The following is a 19,476-nucleotide window of genomic DNA, read 5'->3' as shown; positions in this document are numbered from 1 at the left end:
TGCATAAATCAAGATTCGAATTTCGTCTCGTATTAACGTTAATTAACGGGATGGAACAGCCCTAATGGCACTTTGTTATCGGTTTTCGGGTGCAAAAATGATCAAAATATCGGTCTTTCGATTAATTGTAAGCAATTGAACGCGGCTATTAGCAGTCGAAGCGGAATAAACTAATTCATTTAAATGGACGAACCGCCCGTTTTACTGTGTGAATTAGCTGATGAATATTTTGACAGCACTGATAGTATTGATTCGAGTTTGCTGTTTCATTATGGCAAAAGACAATGGCATATAAAATCATTCCTAGCTGATTATGAGAATGAACTTATCGCATTAATAACAAGCTGTAAGTACATTTCGATTATTTCGATACACCTTGTAACAATTCTTTAAATTTAATAGATGAAAAAGTGCGCACCAAAAAACTATGTTTTAGAGTAATACAAGCTCAAAATGGCTGTCGAACACTTGCGATTCTTCAGAGGGAATCGGCCTCTGAATTTCCGGCAAATAAACTCGACATGGAGCTAGCTGCTGAGATTTTGCCAATTATTTTCAGAAATTACACTCCCACTCTGGAGTTTGAGGTAGAGAGGGAACATCAGAGCCAACGTGAACTGAAGAGCTATGTAACGACGCAGCTTTACAATGCCTTATACTGTAAGCATCAGGAGCAAAAAACTGAGGAGCCATTGCCTCTGTGCTTGCCGAGCTGTTTCAAATCTCAACTGAGAAAGTATCAGGAGCGCACCGTCAGTTGGATGCTGACACGTGAACGAGAGACAAATCAATTTCCAGCCAGTTATATTACACTGCAGACCGCGGACAACCACCATGAAGTATTCAAGCACAAATACTGCCTCCAATTCTATGCGCATCAAGATGCAATGCCCATGATCATATTGCCACCGGGTGGCATTCTGGCCGATGAGATGGGTCTGGGCAAGACAGTTGAACTGCTGGCTACTCTGCTGCTGCATCCCAGAGCAAATATCAACAACAGCTACTGGCGCAACTTGCTGGAAAATCTGGAAGATAGTTTGCCGCTCAAGATGAGGCGCACGGAACAGAAAACCCATTGCATTTGCCCTTACTCTCAGGCCATTAAAACGAAGGTGCAGTGCAGCCGCTGTCAACTGTGGCAGCATCAGGCGTGCATACTAGATGAGAGCGATGTTTATATGTGTCCCAATTGCTGGACAGAATCCGCAGCAAACTGTGACGAGCTGGTAGAATCAGGAGCTACAATCATTGTGTCCCCAAACGCTATCAAGACGCAGTGGTTCAATGAAATCAGCAAACATATAAGCTCCTCACTGAAAGTGCTGCTCTATCCTGGTTTGCACTCTGGGCTATGGGTCAGCCCAATGCAATTGGCCCAATATGATATCGTGTTGACCGATTATTCCATTCTAACGCACGAGATTCATCATACGCCGCGCAACGCAACGAATCGCACGATGCGCTTCGAGCAGCGTTACATGCGGCCCAGTTCCCCGTTACTGATGGTGCACTGGTGGCGCGTCTGCCTAGACGAGGCCCAAATGGTCGAGAGCAGCACATCTAATGTGGCGGAAATGGTACGTGAGCTACCGGCAGTGAATCGCTGGGCGGTCACTGGCACTCCAATACAACGTTCCATCGATGATCTGGCGCCGCTTCTGAAATTCATTGGGTTCAAGGAGGCTTGTCAGCCCAGCGATGCCTGGCAGACGGTCTCAAACTCCTTTCTGCTGAACCACAAGGCCGAGCCGCTGCTGGAGCTCTTGCAGCAAAGCATGTGGCGCACTTGCAAATCGAAAGTGGAGCACGAGCTGGGCATACCACCGCAAACAGAGCTCGTGCATCGGCTTGAGTTGAGCAACGTGGAGTCTCTGTATTACCGCGAGGAGCATGCAAAATGCGCAGAACTCTTCCTGGCAGCTGTGGCTAAGCACACGAAACAGAACCCGAATAACCATAGTTCCTGCCTGGCTTCCATATCGCCGAAGCTGCTAAGGATCATATTACATCCTTTTCTGCGCATTCGAAAAACTTGCTCCATTCCAGTTGTGCTCAACAAAAATGTGACCACGACCAACTATTTGAATCCACAGGATCTCCTTGTGCATCTCAAGTCGAACAACGAAATGCAATGCAAGCGCGAGCTGCGCACTTGGGCCTCATCCTACAATGGCATCGCAGCCATTCATTTCATACGAAAACATTACGGCGAGGCGATCCATAACTATAAACTGGTGCTAAAGCTGGCTAAGGACTACAATGAGGAGAACATATCGTAAGAGGCAGAAAACTCTTTGACTAAATAAAGTAACTCACAATCTTATCTTTACCTTACAGTGTGGACAGCTTGCTCCAAATACATGCATTGCACAATCTGCTGGAGGCTTCTCAGTTGGCACCAGAGGCGGATCGATTGGCGGAGCAGGAACTCTCTGAATATCGCTTGAAGTTAAACGCACTAGAGTATAAATATTTGGAGGAAAAGTCCACCGTGCTGCGGGCAGCACAAGATTCCTATGAGTCGAAGTTGGCAGAGCTGGATGAGCTGGAGCAGCTATATAAAACAAATACTTTAGAGCTATTCGCCACATTGATCAATACGAGTGGATCGCTGCATAATGCGCTTTGGAATAAGATGGCGGATGAGTTCTTCAGGCAAAACTGTTCCAAGGATAAGTTGCAGGATGTGAACTCAATGACGGGCGTGCTCTATATAATACACAACTGGCACAACAAACTGATGAAACTGCATAAAAAACTTGGGGCCGAATTTGAGGGTCTGAAGAAAATTTTGGTGCAGGCGTGTGGAGCAGTGGAACAGGGAGTTGCCTTAAATCAGGAAACTCGTAACTTCATTAGAGATGTCTCCGACTGTCACTTGGCTGAAATCTTGGTGAGTGTATCTGAAATATTATATTATATTTTTAATAACTCTGAACTCTGTCTTGACAGGACGAAAAAGTCACTGAGAAACCTGTAAGAGCAGAAAAGCCAAAGAAACAACAGCTCTGTCGCTTATGTAAGATCCGTGATATTGTCAATCAGTTTGAGTGTCTGCTCTTTGCCAAAGAGTTGGGCAAGGAGGGCACTGTGACGGACGGCACTGAGAATCCCAGCATCGAAATAATCATTATAAAAGGTATTAAATGGCATTATTAAAGTTCAATTGCCAACGATCTAATACTTATACATTTTCAGTTGTCTTCGCCTTTTTGCGCACCAGAAACGATTTTAGTGAATTCAAAGCCGAATGTAAAACTAAATTGGAGCTGCTGGATGCCATGCAGAGTCTGGTGAAATTGCAGATTAAGTACTGGATCGAAATGGAGTACGTGATCAAAGCATTCGATGAGCTGGACATGTGTAAAATGCGCATTTTACTCACCAATGATCCGGAGGAGCAATCCAGCTTTCGCATACTGCCCTACCAGTTGAACGAGCAGACGGAATTCAACTTGAACAACATTCAAGAGTCACAGTTGAACTTTACGCGCCTGTCCGGACGTCTGAAGTACTTAAAACATTTAAAGGAAGATGCGGGCGATAAGCCTTGTCCCATCTGTCAAACCCAGGATGATAAACGCGTAATGCTTGATATATATATTTTAATATTTAGACTCAGTTCTAATTCCATTTTCTCTCTAGTATGTTATGTTATCCTGCGGTCATTTTCTCTGCCAACATTGCCTGGACAGCATGAAGAAGCAAATGGGTCGTGATAGCGTTAAGAAATGTCCATTGTGCAGACAAGATTCGCCACAGTAAGTTGCTGAGGCTTAGAATGATTTTTCATGTTATTAAACAAAATATCCCATCAGGCTCTACTATTCCATACGCAAGGGTGTCAACAGTTCCGAGGTCGTCGGAGACTTCTCCACAAAGATTGCGTATATTGTTGACCAAGTGCTAAAGATCAAATCCGAATGCTCTGACAAGGCTCAAGAAAAAATTCTGATCTTCTCACAGTGGATATCCATATTGAATCACATTGCCAGCGCTCTAAGTCAAAATTCTATTGAGTACCGCAGCAAATTTACAAATCGCGATATTGATGAATTTAAGGTTTGTATTCTGTGCATAACCAAATGAAATTATCGACCTAATTTATAATACTCTTTCTCGGCAGGATGCTGACCGCAATGTGACTTGTTTGTTAATGCCCTTAGCTAGAGGATCCAAGGGCCTCAATCTGATTGAGGCTACTCATGTGTTCCTCGTAGAACCAATTCTGACGCCAGGTGAAGAACTGCAGGCTATTGGACGTGTTCATCGTTTCGGTCAGACGAAGTACGTGAGGTTTAATATATATTATTAGAAATAGAGTTCTAATTTGTCTCTTTATGGGAATAGGCCCACCACGGTACACCGTTTCATTGTAAATGGCACGATCGAGGAAAATATCATGAAGCTCATTAAATCGGCTGACGATAAATCCACATTATCAACACACTGGGACCTTGACAACATGACGTTGGATAGCCTAACGAATCTATTTACACTTAAGGAAAATGAGTAAACATGAAATGATATACATATGTATATATAATTAATATATATAAATATATATTTACTGTAAACTTGTATGGTATAAATCAGCTTAAGTGTAGACCTATCTCTACTTATAAGGATTACAAAGTATTGCTTTTTAAAAACGATTCAGCTTAACATATCATATATTTGCAATTCTGCATGTTTTGTCTCACACCCTTTAATTTGATAACATTTTCAAAATCTTATCAAATAGATTACTTTCACACGTGGTCTATCTTTAGATCTTCCAGGCTGGTGCCATCGGCGCTGGCCTTTTGCGCATAGTAGCCATCGTAGGAGCTCTGCGCCTTTTCGATTTCCTGCTGTTTCTGTAGCTTCTGCAGCTGCTCGTAGGCGGCTTCTTGTATTTTGAGCCGCTCCATGTCCGCTCGTCGCTTCTGCTCGTTCTCCTCAAACTGTTGAGCCTGTAATTCAGCCGAAGCCGCTGCTCGCTCTGCGGCAGCCTCCTGGTATTCGTCGTACGAGTGCAGATTCTTGTCGGTGGCCTCAATTTTGTGTAGCGACGATAGTTGCTCTTTAGCAGCCTCAGCGATTTCTTTACGTTTCGCCTCGGCCTTACGTCTGGCCTCGCGCTTGGTGCGCTCCTGCTCTTCCAGCTCCTCGCGTGCGGCATAGAACTTGGATGATATGACGGGTGGGCGGTTTTCGTGCGTCCTTTGATGGCGTTTCAGTGCCGTCTCCTGCCGGAAATGTGTGCCACATGTCTTGCACTCGAACGGCTTCTCGCCCGTGTGTATCCACTCGTGATGCCGCAACGTCTGCGCCTTCGCGAAGCGTTTGGGACAGAAACGACAGGCGAAATCCTTAACCTTCTCGTGTATGATCTTGTAGTGCCGCTTCATATTTCCAATGTTGTTGAAGCCCTGGCCGCAACCAGGGCAAATGTGCTTGCCTTCCTTCTTGGTGAAGTTGACTTGCGGCGACCAGGAGGGCACTGCCACAGACGGTATTGGATTGACGGCCGTGCCAGCCAGCTGCGCGATATCCACACGCTGCACTCGCCTCGGATCTCTGGGTATCGTGGCCACCGATTCGGCGCACACTTTAAGTAGTTCATCGGCCGCGTTTTGGGAAATTATCACATCAACTCCATCCGTAGGCGTGGCAGTCTCGACGGCTGGCACGACAGCCGCAACATCCGTTGGCTCGCTGCTATTCGTGGGCACTTCGCCAAGCTCCACCTGCCGCTGGCGATACGTTTCGATGGCGCGTAACACACGCTTCTCGTGCGTCTTTAAGTGCTTGGTGAGGCTCTTTGGATAAAGGAATTTCTTACCACACACCTTGCACTCGCACCGTTTCTCGCCCGTGTGCGTCATCTCGTGGATTTTACAGGCATGTGACTTTCCGAACGTCTTGCCACAATACTGGCAGGCATAGTTCTTAATCTTTTCGTGCACAATTTTGATGTGGTTGGCCAGACTCTGCTTGTTATGCGACGCATGCTCGCATATATGGCACTTGAACTTCTTCTCCTGGGTATGCGTCAAGATGTGGGTGTTCCATTCCTGCCGTGTGGTCTTACCCACGCCACAGTAGGGACATACGTAGTTCTTGATGCCAGCATGTCGCATCAGATGATCTTTGAGCGCGCTGTTGATCACAAACCGTTTGCCGCATATATTACAAGGGAACGGCAACTCCTTGCCGTCGTGCTTATACATATGTTTTTTCAGGGCCATGGGACAGCGGAATACCTTTTCACACTCCGTGCAGGGATAGTCTCTGGGTGGCGCTGCTGCCTTTGAGATGTTGTGCACCTTCTTCATGTGGAAGGTAAGCAGGCGAATGCGAGGGAATGTTTTGCCGCATCCCTCGACGCTGCAGGCATGCACCTCGGACAGTTCTGTATGCGCATGATCCACGTGCAGCCGCAGACCACCGGCCGTCGTGAAGCCCTTCCTGCAGGACTCAACTTTGCACTGGAACGGCAACAGATCATTGTGATGCTTCATATGCTCCTCATAGCGAATTGCCTTCTTGAACTTCTGATGACAGATATGGCAGTCGATGATGCGATGCAAATGTCGCTCAGCTGCTGGTATTCGCTTGCGCTTTATTCTTGTTTTGGACCCAGTCCCCTCTGATTCTGAACTATAATCGTCTTCCAGTTGCACACTGTCGGAAGATCTTTTTGCACCAGATTTGCTCATGTTCCTAGAATTACCGCGTAGTCGTTGGGCCAGGGGCATGTCGTCGTCACCATCTGTGCTATTTGGCTCAAAGTCTATGTCATTATCGTTATCGTTGTCGTTCTCGTTGCTGCTTTCCATTGAGGACTCATCGCCAAACATTTGGAGGACACCAGGCTGATCTTCGACATCTTGTTTGACTTCTTTCTCAACCTCCTCTGCCTCCTTGTCAACGTGCTCAAGCATTTTAAAGACGTCCTCTTCATTCTCTATGATCTCCATCTTGTGGTTCAGCAAAGGATCATAGTTAATGCGATCCTCCTCCTCGCCAACCAATTCTCCTTCCTGTGTTGCAACATTCAGCACGTCAAAGTTGTCGATTTGGTTAGCTTGTGCCGCTGCTGGTGCGAACAAATTATTAGCGATCATTTCTTGAAACCTTTGAACGGAGTCAACGCATAGCTTCTGAAAGTCGTGCAAGTCGTTAAGCCGGCTGTAGCAACTGGTGCACAGATTCATCGGGAAACCGTCGTTCTGTTCCACTGAGAGAGATGTGCACACACAGAGTTTCTTGGCCAGACCAGGGACCAAAAACAAATCGTAAGCGGCATCGTTTCGCAAATGATTCAAGCAGATGCGGCATATTGTTTGTATGGAGTATTCACTCCGCTCATTCATCTTCGATGTAATGTAAATTAAAGACTGGCGAGAAAAAAAAAACGCGTCAGAAAAAGAATTTTTGGATGTTGTTGCTGTTGTCTGTTAACTTAACATGTTGTTCAACTGTTATTAACAGCGCGCACATATATTTAGTCGTTTATTTTTATATTTTCAACACATTTATAGGGCCTTTAACATTAAACAGTTTAGATTAATTTTTTCTGTTGTCGTTTTTTTTTTAGAAGACATAGTACTGGGAAAAAGCGGCAAATAAGAAATAATCTCCAAGTAAATATCTGCTAAATAGTCCAAATTCTTTGTCTCTAACACATTGATAACAAACAAGCCAAAGCGATATGGAATATAAGTCGATCCTATATGCAAACACTTAGAGGTTTAAGATAAAGTACGCCGACTAATGATCAATAACAATAATTACATATAAATATTTAATTAAATTAATATAAATAAATAAAACAATATCGAGTACCCAAATTAAAATAATCGGTTACTTATAGAAGTACATCGATACTTTTTCAGCCCTAGCACACAACTCTACATATATACATATATGTATACATACATATTTGCATGCATACATACATATATAATTGTGTAAATAGCGCCTCGATTCCCCATTCCAATACTGTTACAATGCCCGAAAATAAAACATATTTATAATTATATACGCGTTTATGTATATTTCCTTAAAAATAATCATAATAATCATGTCATTTTCATGGTGCTTGGATATCTTGAAAGACGTTAAAGTATTATTTGATTTTTTGTTATCTTATGCATATTCTTGAATCTGATACAGCACGGTTAAGGATCGGGATGGTAGACTGTTCATACGTTCATTTATCTTAGCTCTTAGTAACGTACCCAATGCGCTGTCTTCCGATTATATCTTAATGCTTCAAACCGGCTTTTAGGTGTTGCGCGGCTCTGTCCGAAATTCCATTTTTCTCAAAATCTTGATTAAATCGCATTGCTCCGCTAAGCTACTAAATTTCAAAATATTTAGTGAGTTTAATGCTAAGCCATAATTTGTATCTATAAAGTAAGCGTGCAATACCACACGTACCTAACAATGCATTATTGAATACATAATTGAAATGATTAAGATAAGGATAAAGTTATACATTTGCATATGTAACCATTCGAGGGATTCGCATAGCATAAAGGTTCTTAAGTGGACTTGGACTTGGGACTGGGACAGCTGGAAGATTTTATAACTAAATATCAAATATTGCTCACACTTACACTCAAAAACTTACTTATTACCGCCGTGATTTACACATGATCTAATTTCAGGGCATCCAAGCTAGTACCCTCAGCCTCTGCCTTCTGTCCATAGTAGCTATCGTAGGAGCCCTTCTCGCTTTGCACCTGTTTCTGAAGTCTGTTCAGTTGCTCACAGGCGGCCTCTTGAATCTTACGTTGTTCCTCCTCGGCCTTTCGCTTTGCCTCATTCTCTTCCATTTGTTGGGCGAGCAAAGCAGCAGTTGCGGCCGCACGTTCTGCAGCGGGATCCTGAAACTCTTCGAAAATCTTTGGTTGCCTTTTGTTGAGCTCGACCTTCAATCCCTTTGCTTTGCTAACAGACGGCTTGGGTGGTTTCTTGGCCTTTGGCGGCTTCGGTGGCTTGTCGTGCACCTTCAAGTGCGTCTTCAACACCTGCTCCTGACGGAAATGTTTGCCGCATATCTTGCACTCGAACGGCTTCTCGCCCGTGTGTATATATTCGTGATTGCGCAAGTATTGCGCTTTGGCGAAACGCTTGGGGCAGTAGCGGCAGGCGAAATCCTTCACCTTTTCGTGAATGATCTTGTAGTGAAGTTTCATATTGCCAATGTGGTTGAAGCCCCGTCCACAGCCTGGACAAATGTGCTGTCCCTCCTTCTTGGTAAAGTTGACCTGCGGCGACCAGGATGGCACAGAAACCGAAGGTATGGGGTTGACAGAGGTACCCGCCAGCTGAGATATGTCCACACGCTCAACTCGATGTGAGTTTTTAGGTTTAGGCGGAACTATTGGCACGGGCTTGATGTCCACAGGCTCTGCCATTTCCTGGTTCATAGTCGGGGTGTTTTGAGCATCTCCTTCGACTGGCGGATTGCCAGCAGCTGTTGGTGGTGGTATCTCACGCTTTTCGTGAATCTGCAAATGCTTTGTCAATCGCTTCTCGAACAGGAAGATCTTACCACAGATCTTGCATTCGCAGCAATTCTCGCCAGTGTGGAGTCTCTCGTGGATCTTGCAAGCGTGAGATTTGCCAAATGTCTTGCCGCAATATTGGCAGGCAAAGTTCTTGATCTTCATGTGAACCACCTTGACGTGGTTGGACAGAGCCTGTTTATTATGAGATGAATGATCGCACTGGCGACACTGGAACTGCTTCTCTCTAGTGTGTGTCAATATGTGCTTATTCCACTCCTGACGAGTTGTCTTACCCACGCCGCAGTAGGGACAAACGTGATTCTTCACGCCGGCGTGGCGCAAGAGATGATCCCTGAGCACACTGTGTATGTGGAAGCGTTTGCCACAGATTTCACATGCAAACGGCAACTCCTCGCCTGTGTGCTTGTACATATGCTTCTTAAGCGCTGTTGGACAGCGGAAAACCTTTTCGCACTCTGTGCATGGATGATTGCGGGTTTCAGCCTTGGCCACTTTATGCACCTTCTTCATATGGAACGTGAGCAATACGGATCGGGGGAATGTCTTGTCGCATCCCTCAAATGTGCACGCATGCACCTCAGAGAACTCCGAATGGGCGTGATCCATATGAAGTCGCAGACCACCAGCTGTAGTGAAGCCCTTCTTGCAGGTCTCCACAGTACACTGGAATGGCAATAGATCGTTGTGATGCTTCATATGCTCCTCATAACGTATTGCCTTCTTGAATTTCTGATGACAGATGTGACAATCGATGAGACGGTGAAGGTGTCGCTCAGCGGCCGGAATGCGTTTGCGTTTTGGTTTTGTTTTAGGCTTATCGTCATCATCATCGTCGTCATCGTCGTCATTGTCAGACTCAGAGCTAGAAGAATCATCATCATCATCAGCTTTTTTCTTTGCCTTCGATTTGGTTGCTCTGGTACTGCTTCGTAGACGAGACAAGGGCATAGCGTCGTCAGATTCGCTACTATTTGCTTCAAAGTCAACATCATCATCATCATTTTCGGTCTCACTCTCGCTGGAGGACTCCTTCGCCTTTTCCACTTCCTCCACATCCTTATCAACATCTTCTAGCATTTTGAAGACATCCTCCTCGTTTTCAATGATTTCTATTTTAGTATTTAGAAGCGGGTCGAAGTTGATGCGATCTTCGTCCATTTCTCCATCCGGGGGCGGTACTTGAAGAATGTCCACATTGTCAATTTGATTAATATCAGCAATAACAGGTGTGAAATAATTGTTGGCGACCATTTCTTGAAACTTTTGGGCAGAGTCCACGCATTGCTTCTGAAATTCGTGCAAGTCGTTCAGCCGGGTATAGCAAATGGAGCAAAGGTTTTTCGGGAAGCCATCGTGCTGTTCAACTGAGAGTGAAGTGCACACACAAAGTTTCTTGGCCAGACCAGGGACAAGAAACAGGTCGTAAGCTGGATCGTTTCGCAAATGGTTCAAGCAAATGCGACATATTGAGTGTATGGAGTATTCACTCCCCTCATTCATTTTGCTTATTTTGTTATTTCGTCAGAATAGATTGTAAATTTTATAAAAATTGCAAGCACTGTCAGATGAGAAAAACTATGTATACGCGTCCATAAAAGGAACGAGCATTTTTTTATCGGTTACTCACATGAGTACACACTAATATTAATCGTCCCTGGTTCGATTACAAAATGCTATCGATAGTTTTAGTTTGTTAACATATTATTTTTGAATTTTATTTAAATCATTCCCTAAATTAAAAGAACAAATCCAATTTTTATATCATTTAAAATAAAATATTAATTTTGTTAAAATACTTTATAAGTTTATTTTTTACCAAAGGCAGAATATTGTTTATTCAATAATTTGAGAACACCGATTACTAATTATATGCCAATATATAAAAGTTATTGATTTAACAAATTATTTAAGGAATACAAATTATATAATATGGACAAGTTAAAAAACATACATTATACTATGTAAACTGAATAAAACTTAATCTCCTTTAAGATCGTCCACACTGATACCAGTTTCGGGTTTCTTTACTTGAAAGCTTTCACTGGGTAGCTTGTTAATAAGCTGCTCCTTCTGTAGCATATGAAGTTGTGCGCATGCAGCCTCTTGAATCTTACGTGCTTCCTCTTCCGCCCTTTGCTTAGCTTCATACTCCTCCTTTTGTTGAGCAAGCAGTGCAGCTCTCGCTGCTGCCCTCTCTGCTGCAGGATCTTGATATTCATCAAGAATCTTAGGCGGCTTCTCGTTGAGATTCATCTTCGGTCGTTTCTCCCTATTAGGATCTTTTGGGGGCTTCGGTTCTTTCGGAGGCTTCGCCTCTCTTTCTGGTTTCTTCGGATTCTCGTGCACCCTTCTCGCATGTATTTTCATCACTTTCTCCTGTCGGAAGTGTCTTCCACAATACTTGCATGGGAAAGGCTTTTCGCCGGTGTGAGTCCATTCGTGATGCTGTAAGATTTGTGCCTTTGAAAAGCGCTTCGGACAGAAGCGACAGGCGAAATCTTTCACCTTTAAGTGGACAATTTTAAAGTGAATCTTCATGTTGCCAATATGGTTAAAGCCACGGCCACATCCAGGGCAAATGTGCTGCCCCTCCTTCTTAGTAAAGTTTACTTGGGGTGACCAGGATGCCACAGAAACAGTTGGAATGGGATTGACAGCTGTACCGGCCAACTCGGATATATCTACCCGCTCTAGCCTGTTTCCGTTTTTCGGCTTAGGCGGCTCTGTTGGTATAAGCTTCATCTCCACAGGATCAGTTGTGTCTTGGCTTGTCTGTGCATCATCTTTACCGCGCCCTTTTGTAGCTGTTGCGCGAAGCTCACGTTTCTCATGAGTCTTCAAATGCTTTGTCAAGCTTCTCTCAAAAAGTAAAACCTTGCCACAGATATTGCACTGAGAGCAGTTTTCGCGAGTGTGGATTCTTTCGTGGACTTTGCAGGCATACGATTTGCCGAATGTCTTGCCGCAGTACTGGCAGGCGTAATTCTTAATCTTCATATGCACAACCTTGATGTGATTTGCCAGAGCCTGTTTATTGTGTGACGAATGATCGCATTGATCACACTGGAACTGTTTTTCCTTGGTATGCGTTAATATGTGCTTGTTCCACTCCTGTCGGGTAGTCTTACCCACACCACAGTAAGGGCAAACATGATTCTTTACGCCGGCATGACGCAACAGATGATCCTTCAGTTCGCTGTTAATGTGGAAACGTTTGTTACAAATATTGCACGAAATCGGCTTCTCCTCTCCAGTATGCTTATACATATGCTTCTTAAGAGCCGTCGAGCAACGGAAAACTTTCTCGCACACAGTACAAGGATGATCCTTAGCTCGCGATGTAATGATTTTGTGAACCTTTTTCAGATGGTTCGTGAGTAAAACCGGCCGAGGAAATGTCATGCCACATCCCTCAACCGAACATGCGTGAACCTCTGAGAGTTCTGAATGAGCATGGTCCATATGAAGGCGTAGTCCACCAGAAGTTGTGAAGCCCTTCTTACAAGTCTCCACAGTGCATTGGAATGGCAGTAGATCGTTATGATGTTTCATATGTTCGTCATAAAGTTTAGTGCTCTTGAACTTTTCGTTACAGATGTGGCAATCAATGGCATCATCCTGTTTGTTTTTTGGTTTTGACATGCGTTTTCTTCTTGATTTGGTCTTAGGTTCTTCTTTATCAAAGTCATTATCCAGTTCCCATTCAAAGTCCGACGAATCTTTATCTTTATCCTTATCCTTGTCTTCTACCACAGGTTTTCTTTTGGCCTTCGATGCTCTAGTAACAGTTTTCAAACGAGATAGAGGAAGCGCATCATTAGAGTCGCTGCTATTTACTTCAAATTCCGGGTCGTCATCATTCTCGAACTCAGCCTCACTAGACAGTTCCTTTTCAACCTCTTCAACTTCTTTATCCACATCATCCAGCATTTTAAAAACATCTTCAGTTTCCACTACCTCGATTTTAGTATTCAGAAGGGGATCAAAGTTAGTACGATCCTCGTCCATATCTCCATCTGGGGCAGTAGCATTCATTAGATCAACTTTGTCAACATCGGCCATGACGGGTACAAAGTATTTGCTTGCGAGCATTTCCTGGAACTTTTGCACAGAATCCACGCAAAGCTTTTGGAATCCGTGCAAGGCGTTGAGTTGGGTGTAGCAAGAACCGCAGATGTTTTTTGGGAAGCCATCGTGCTCCTCCACTGAAAGCGAAGTACATACACAAAGTTTCTTGGCCAAGCCAGGGACAAGAAACAGGTCGTATGCCGGATCGTTTCGCAAATGGTTCAAGCAAATGCGGCATAACGAATGTATGGAGTATTCACTCCCCTCATTCATTTTGCTTATTTTGCCTTTCTCTGGACAAGTGTTTAACTTTTAAGAAAAATTAATCAGTGGCCGTGTCCGATGAGATAAACTGTGTATACGCGTCTATAAAAATAACGATAGCTTATGTATCGGTTACTTCTACGAGTACTCGTAAACAAGAGTGATTTCAGTAGAGGCTCGATAGTTTCATCGAATGTTAAAAACAACTTTTAAATAATTTACTACCATCCATACAAAACTTAAAAACAATTGTTCATTTGTTTATTAAACGCATATATCATATATATGTAATCTACATAGAAACATAATCATTCAAACCCATTCCAGTTTTTAAACTAAATAGTATTTTATATAAGCTAAAATTATTAAATGAAAAAGTATAACCATAAATATTATGCTATCCCACAGTTTAATTCTAATCTCTTTTAAGATCGTCCACACTGATGCCAGTTTCAGGTTTTTTTACTTGAAAGCTTTCACTGGGTAGCTTGTTAATAAGCTGCTCCTTCTGTAGCTTATGAAGTTGTGCGCATGCAGCCTCTTGAATCTTACGTGCTTCCTCTTCCGCCCTTTGCTTAGCTTCATACTCCTTCTTCTGTTGGGCAACCAGTGCAGCCCTCGCTGCCGCCCCCTCTGCGGCAGGATCTTGATATTCATCAAGAATCTTAGGCGGTTGCTCGTTAAGATTCATCTTCTCTCTTTTTTCTTTTTTTTCTTTAGAAACTCGTTTCGGTTTTGGTTCTCTTGCAGGCTTCGGGCTTGACGGGTTAACGTGTATTCTTTTTATATGCATCTTCAGCACGTTCTCCTGTCGGAAGTATTTATCACACATCTTGCATTGGAAAGGCTTTTCGCCCGTATGGATCAGCTCATGTTGTCGTAAGATTTGAGCCTTTGCAAATCGCTTGGGACAGAAGCGACAAGCGAAATCTTTCACCTTTAAGTGTATTATCTTATAGTGCAGCTTCATATTGCCAATATGGTTAAAGCCACGTCCACACCCTGGGCAAATGTGCTGTCCTTCCTTCTTAGTAAAGTTCACTTGAGGTGACCAGGATGCCACAGAAACAGTTGGAATGGGATTCACAGCTGTGCCGGCCAACTCTGATATATCAACACGCTCTAGCCTATTTGAATTTTTCGGCTTAGCCTGCTCCGTTGGCATAGGCTTAACCTCGACGGGATCTGTTACACCTACATTAATATTCTGCTTGTTTTGCGCATCACCTGCCCGTGATTTCTTATTTTTCGTTGATTCGCGTAGCTCACGCTTCTCATGCATCTTCAGATGTTTGGTCAAGCTCCTTTCAAATAGTAAAACCTTACCACAGATTTTACACTTGGAAACATTTTCTCCAGTATGGATTCTTTCGTGGACTTTGCAGGAATACGACTTGCCGAATGTCTTGCCGCAGTACTGACAGGCGTAATTCCTAATCTTCATATGCACAACCTTGATGTGATTTGCCAGAGCCTGTTTATTGTGTGACGAATGATCGCATTGATCACAGTGGAACTTCTTTTCTTTGGTATGCGTCAATATGTGCTTGTTCCATTCCTGTCGAGTAGTCTTACCCACACCACAGTAAGGGCAAACATGGTTCTTTACGCCGGCATGACGCAACAGATGATCCTTCAGCTCGCTGTTTATGTGGAAGCGTTTGTTACATATGTTGCAGGCAATCGGCTTCTCCTCTCCAGTATGCTTGTACATATGTTTTCTAAGGGCCGTCGAGCAACGGAAAACTTTCTCACACACTGTACAAGGATGATCTCTAGCTCGAGAAGTAATGATATTGTGAGCTCTCTTTAAATGGTTCGTGAGTAAAACGGGTCGAGGAAATGTCATGCCACATCCCTCAACAGAACAGGTATGAACCGCGGAAAGCTCCGAATGAGCATGATCTACATGAAGGCGTAACCCAGTAGACGTAGTGAAGCCCTTCTTACAAGTCTCCACAGAACATTGAAAAGGAAGAAGATCGTTATGATGCTTCATATGCTCGTCATAAAGCTCGGTGCTTTTGAATTTCTCGTGGCAAACGTGGCAATCAAATTGATCAGGTTCAAGTGAAGCTACGGCCTTTGAAACACGTTTGCGCTTCGCTTTTTTTTTAGGTGTTTCCTTGCACTCTTCGTCATTGGTATTCCACTCAAAGCTGGAAGAATCATCATCATCATTCGCGGTTGCTTTGGATGCTCTGGTCGTAACTCTTAAACGGGACAGCGGCAAACCATCTTCAGAGTTGCTGCTGTTGACTTCAAACTGTGGATCGTCAAAACTATCACATTCGCTCTCGCTTGAGAGCTGCTTCTCAACCTCCTGAGCTTCTTTATCCACATTATCCAGCATTTTAATAACATCAGTCTCCACAATCTCTATTTTAGTATTCAGAAGTGGATCGAAGCGATCATCTTCCACGTCCTCATCAGCCACTGGATCATTGATTACATTTATTTTGTCAACATCGCTTGTAACTGGAGCAAAGTAATTGTTAGCGACCATTTCCTTAAACTTTTGTACGGAATCAACACAAAGCCTTTGAAACTCGTGTAAGTCGTTGAGCTTTGTATGACAAGTGCCGCAAAGGTTTTTTGGGAAACCATCGTTCTGCTCCACTGAGAGTGAAGTACACACGCAAAGTTTTTTAGCCAGGCCAGGAACGAGAAACAGGTCGTAAGCTGGATCTTTTCGCAAATGGTTCAAGCAAATGCGGCATATCGAGTGTATAGAGTATTCTAGTTCTTCATTCATTTTGATTATTTTTATTGTCTTCAAAATGTTTACAAATTGATAAATACTAACAGAACACTACCCGATATGAAAAATATGTGTATGCGTTCATTAAAGGGACAAATCATTTGTGCAGACGAGTATTCGTGACTTTGTCGTGCTTAGTAATGGCACTGTATGGTTAGTGGTACTGTTGCGATAGTTTCTTTTCGTATTTAACTTTTCTATTTTTAATACACAAATATTATTGACATAAATATTGATTTCCTTCAATTCGTTGTACATACAACATTTTTACAAATATGTAATACTTAGTCTATATACCATATGCGTACAAACAGCTTAGAATATACCAAAAACGTATATTACTCATATTAAAACAACATAACGGCTTATAACTGATGTGCTTTAATAGCATCCACTCTTATACCAGTCTCAGAGCTGTCTACTTGAAAACTGTCATAGGACACTTTTTCGATCAGTTGTTCCCTTTGCAGTTTCTTCAGCTGCTCGCATGCAGCCTCTTGAATCTTTCGTGTTTTGTCTTCTGCCCTTCGTTTAGTTTCGCTCTCCTCGATCTTTTGAGCAAATAATTCCGCAGTAGCTGCAGCCCGTTCTGCTGCAGGATCCTGATACTGCTCATAGTTCTTTGGTTGACGCTTGTTTAGCTCGATTTTTGGCCTCTGATGTTCTCTTTTTTGAGATGTAGTCTTCGCAGGCTTTGGTATTTTTGGGGGTCTGTTGTGTGAAATCATATGCTTTCGTAGTGATGATCCGTGGCTAAAGTGCTTATCACACAATTTGCAACCATACGGCCTCTCACCTGTATGCGTATATTCATGGTGGCGCAGATATTGCGCTTTGCCAAACCGCTTGGGACAATAGCGACAGGCGAAATCCTTGATTTTATCATGAACAACCTTATAGTGGAGTTTCATATTGCCAATGTGGTTAAATCCACGCCCACAGCCTGGACATATATGCTGGCCCTCCTTTTTAGTGAAGTTCACCTGCGGCGACCAGGAGGGCACTGAAACGGACGTTATTGGATTGACAGAGGTACCCGCCAATTGAGACATATCCACACGCTCAACTCTATGTGAATTTTTCGGCATAGCGCCAGATGCATTCAGGGCTTTCGCATCTGCCGGTGCTGTCGACTCCTGGATTATGTTTAGTTCATTGCGATCAGCTTCATCGCCTTGGGTTCTTTCATTGGATGCTTTGACTTCGCGTTTTTCATGAATCTGCAGATGCTTGGTCAGTCTCTTTTCAAAAAGAAAGATTTTTCCACAGATCTTGCACTCGCAGCAATTCTCGCCAGTGTGGAGTCTCTCGTGAACCTTACAGGCGTGCATTTTGCCAAAAGTCTTGCCGCAGTACTGGCAAGCAAAGTTCTTGATCTTCATGTGGACGACCTTAACATGATTCGCTAGAGCTTGTTTGTTGTGGGAGGCATGATCGCACTGGCGACACTGGAACTGCTTTTCCTTGGTATGTGTCAATATGTGCTTGTTCCACTCCTGTCGAGTTGTCTTACCCACGCCACAGTAGGGGCAAACGTGATTCTTAACGCCGGCATGTCGTAGTAGATGGTCTCTGAGTTCGCTGTTTATGTGGAATCGTTTGTTGCAGATGTTACAGGAAATGGGCAACTCTTCGCCAGTATGCTTATACATGTGCTTTTTTAGCGCCGTTGGACAACGAAAGACCTTATCACAATCTGAGCACGGATGAACGGGGTTCTCGGGCTTGCATATGTTATGCACCTTTTTCAGATGATGTGTGAGCATTCGCGTTCTAGGAAAAGATTGGTCGCATCCTTCTACAGTGCAGGCGTGAAGTTCGCAGAGTTCGCGATGAGCATGATCAACATGGTGTCGAAGCCCTGCGGCAGTAGTAAAACCTTTTTTGCATGTTTCCACAGTGCACTGGAAGGGCAAGAGATCGTTGTGATGTTTCATATGCTCCTCGTAGCGAATTTCGTTCTTGAATTGCTGATGGCAAATATGGCAATCGATATGAAGTTCACGCTTGTTATTTACTTTCCGTTTGGATAAGCTAACTTTATCTGTATCCACTTCAGAGCTAGATGAATTATTTTCAGATACAGCAATATTCTTATTCTTTATCTTTGTTTCCAATACACGAGTAGTGTTCCGTAAACGTGACAGAGGCATGGCATCGTCAGAGTCGCTATTACTCCCCACATCCACATCATCATTGTCTTCATGATGTTCGCTTGCACTGAAGAGGTTCTTCTCCTGCTGTTGCCCATTCGCTTCTTTGTCAACATTTCCTATCATTTTGAAAACTTCGTCTTCATTATCAATTATCTCTATTTTGGTATTGAGGAGAGGATCAAAGCTAGTGCGTTCTTCATCTTCGATGGGTATGTCAATATCTTGTGGCATCTCAATGTCCTTATCCTGTAGCGCAACATTGATTACATCAATGTTGTCCACATGCATAGCTTGGACAGTAAAGTGTTTGTTGCCCAACATGTTGCTCAACTTGGCAGCGGACTCTACGCATTGTTTCTGAAAATTATGCAAATCGTTTAGCCGGGTGTAGCAATTTGTACAAATGCATTTTGGAAAACCATCCTGTTGCTCCACCGAGAGCGAAGTGCACACACACAATTTCTTAGCCAGGCCAGGAGCCACAAACAGATCGTGGGCTTCAATGTTTTGCAATGTTGCTAAGCAAGTGCGACATATTGCATCTATGGAGATTTGGTTTCCCTCATCCATATTGTAGATGCAATTTATTCTTAATCCTCTCCTCGTTTTTTTCCATAAGAAATATGGACTAGCGGTAGTATTAAGTATCGGGTACTAAAACGAGTACTCGTGTCCATGTACCAACTAAGCTCATCAC

The 19,476-nt window shown here is 43.5% G+C and overlaps 6 protein-coding genes across 6 annotated transcripts; 1 reads left to right on the top strand and 5 right to left on the bottom strand.

The window, feature by feature from the left end:
* The first annotated feature begins 132 nt into the window (after nucleotides 1-132).
* Nucleotides 133-4,658, top strand: LOC108650474 (E3 ubiquitin-protein ligase SHPRH). The gene is made up of 9 exons (XM_018099625.2): nucleotides 133-346; nucleotides 403-2,278; nucleotides 2,341-2,896; nucleotides 2,956-3,142; nucleotides 3,202-3,587; nucleotides 3,649-3,764; nucleotides 3,822-4,065; nucleotides 4,130-4,290; nucleotides 4,354-4,658. Exons 1-9 carry the CDS (start codon nucleotides 184-186, stop codon nucleotides 4,517-4,519), a joined length of 3,855 nt encoding a protein of 1,284 aa, XP_017955114.1. The 5' UTR covers nucleotides 133-183; the 3' UTR covers nucleotides 4,520-4,658.
* LOC108650479 (uncharacterized) lies at nucleotides 4,537-7,576 on the bottom strand. The gene has a single exon (XM_018099633.3). It carries the CDS (start codon nucleotides 7,362-7,364, stop codon nucleotides 4,755-4,757), a length of 2,610 nt encoding a protein of 869 aa, XP_017955122.1. The 5' UTR covers nucleotides 7,365-7,576; the 3' UTR covers nucleotides 4,537-4,754.
* Nucleotides 7,577-8,027: 451 nt separating this feature from the next.
* Nucleotides 8,028-11,159, bottom strand: LOC108650481 (uncharacterized). Its single transcript, XM_030385152.2, has 2 exons — nucleotides 8,627-11,159; nucleotides 8,028-8,568 (listed from the first exon to the last, which is right to left on the bottom strand). Exon 1 carries the CDS (start codon nucleotides 11,028-11,030, stop codon nucleotides 8,643-8,645), a length of 2,388 nt encoding a protein of 795 aa, XP_030241012.1. The 5' UTR covers nucleotides 11,031-11,159; the 3' UTR covers nucleotides 8,028-8,568; nucleotides 8,627-8,642.
* Nucleotides 11,160-11,323: 164 nt separating this feature from the next.
* On the bottom strand, nucleotides 11,324-13,992 carry LOC108650482 (uncharacterized). Its single transcript, XM_018099636.3, has one exon. It carries the CDS (start codon nucleotides 13,869-13,871, stop codon nucleotides 11,508-11,510), a length of 2,364 nt encoding a protein of 787 aa, XP_017955125.1. The 5' UTR covers nucleotides 13,872-13,992; the 3' UTR covers nucleotides 11,324-11,507.
* Nucleotides 13,993-14,101: 109 nt separating this feature from the next.
* Nucleotides 14,102-16,660, bottom strand: LOC149091411 (uncharacterized). The gene has a single exon (XM_089258905.1). It carries the CDS (start codon nucleotides 16,615-16,617, stop codon nucleotides 14,278-14,280), a length of 2,340 nt encoding a protein of 779 aa, XP_089115031.1. The 5' UTR covers nucleotides 16,618-16,660; the 3' UTR covers nucleotides 14,102-14,277.
* Nucleotides 16,661-16,938: 278 nt separating this feature from the next.
* On the bottom strand, nucleotides 16,939-19,448 carry LOC108650483 (uncharacterized). The gene has a single exon (XM_018099637.2). The coding sequence runs from the start codon at nucleotides 19,347-19,349 to the stop codon at nucleotides 16,989-16,991; it is 2,361 nt and encodes a 786-aa protein (XP_017955126.1). The 5' UTR covers nucleotides 19,350-19,448; the 3' UTR covers nucleotides 16,939-16,988.
* Between the last annotated feature and the right edge of the window lie 28 nt (nucleotides 19,449-19,476).

The sequence above is a fragment of the Drosophila navojoa genome, chromosome 4, assembly GCF_054131105.1.
Source record: "Drosophila navojoa isolate 15081-1374.11 chromosome 4, UAZ_NAV_1.0, whole genome shotgun sequence".
Taxonomy (NCBI): domain Eukaryota; kingdom Metazoa; phylum Arthropoda; class Insecta; order Diptera; family Drosophilidae; genus Drosophila; species Drosophila navojoa.
Note: the sequence above shows the minus strand (reverse complement) of the source record. Positions and strands in the feature narration are given on the sequence as shown.

Excerpts from the sequence above, each read along its gene's own strand:
- LOC108650474 (XM_018099625.2), top strand. The coding sequence starts at position 184 with ATGGACGAACCGCCCGTTTTACTGTGTGAATTAGCTGATGAATATTTT. Across the intron at positions 2,279-2,340 it reads TACAATGAGGAGAACATATC|TGTGGACAGCTTGCTCCAAA; the intron begins GTAAGAGGCAGA and ends TTTACCTTACAG. Across the intron at positions 2,897-2,955 it reads GTCACTTGGCTGAAATCTTG|GACGAAAAAGTCACTGAGAA; the intron begins GTGAGTGTATCT and ends CTGTCTTGACAG.
- LOC108650479 (XM_018099633.3), bottom strand. The coding sequence starts at position 7,364 with ATGAATGAGCGGAGTGAATACTCCATACAAACAATATGCCGCATCTGC.
- LOC108650481 (XM_030385152.2), bottom strand. The coding sequence starts at position 11,030 with ATGAATGAGGGGAGTGAATACTCCATACACTCAATATGTCGCATTTGC.
- LOC108650482 (XM_018099636.3), bottom strand. The coding sequence starts at position 13,871 with ATGAATGAGGGGAGTGAATACTCCATACATTCGTTATGCCGCATTTGC.
- LOC149091411 (XM_089258905.1), bottom strand. The coding sequence starts at position 16,617 with ATGAATGAAGAACTAGAATACTCTATACACTCGATATGCCGCATTTGC.
- LOC108650483 (XM_018099637.2), bottom strand. The coding sequence starts at position 19,349 with ATGGATGAGGGAAACCAAATCTCCATAGATGCAATATGTCGCACTTGC.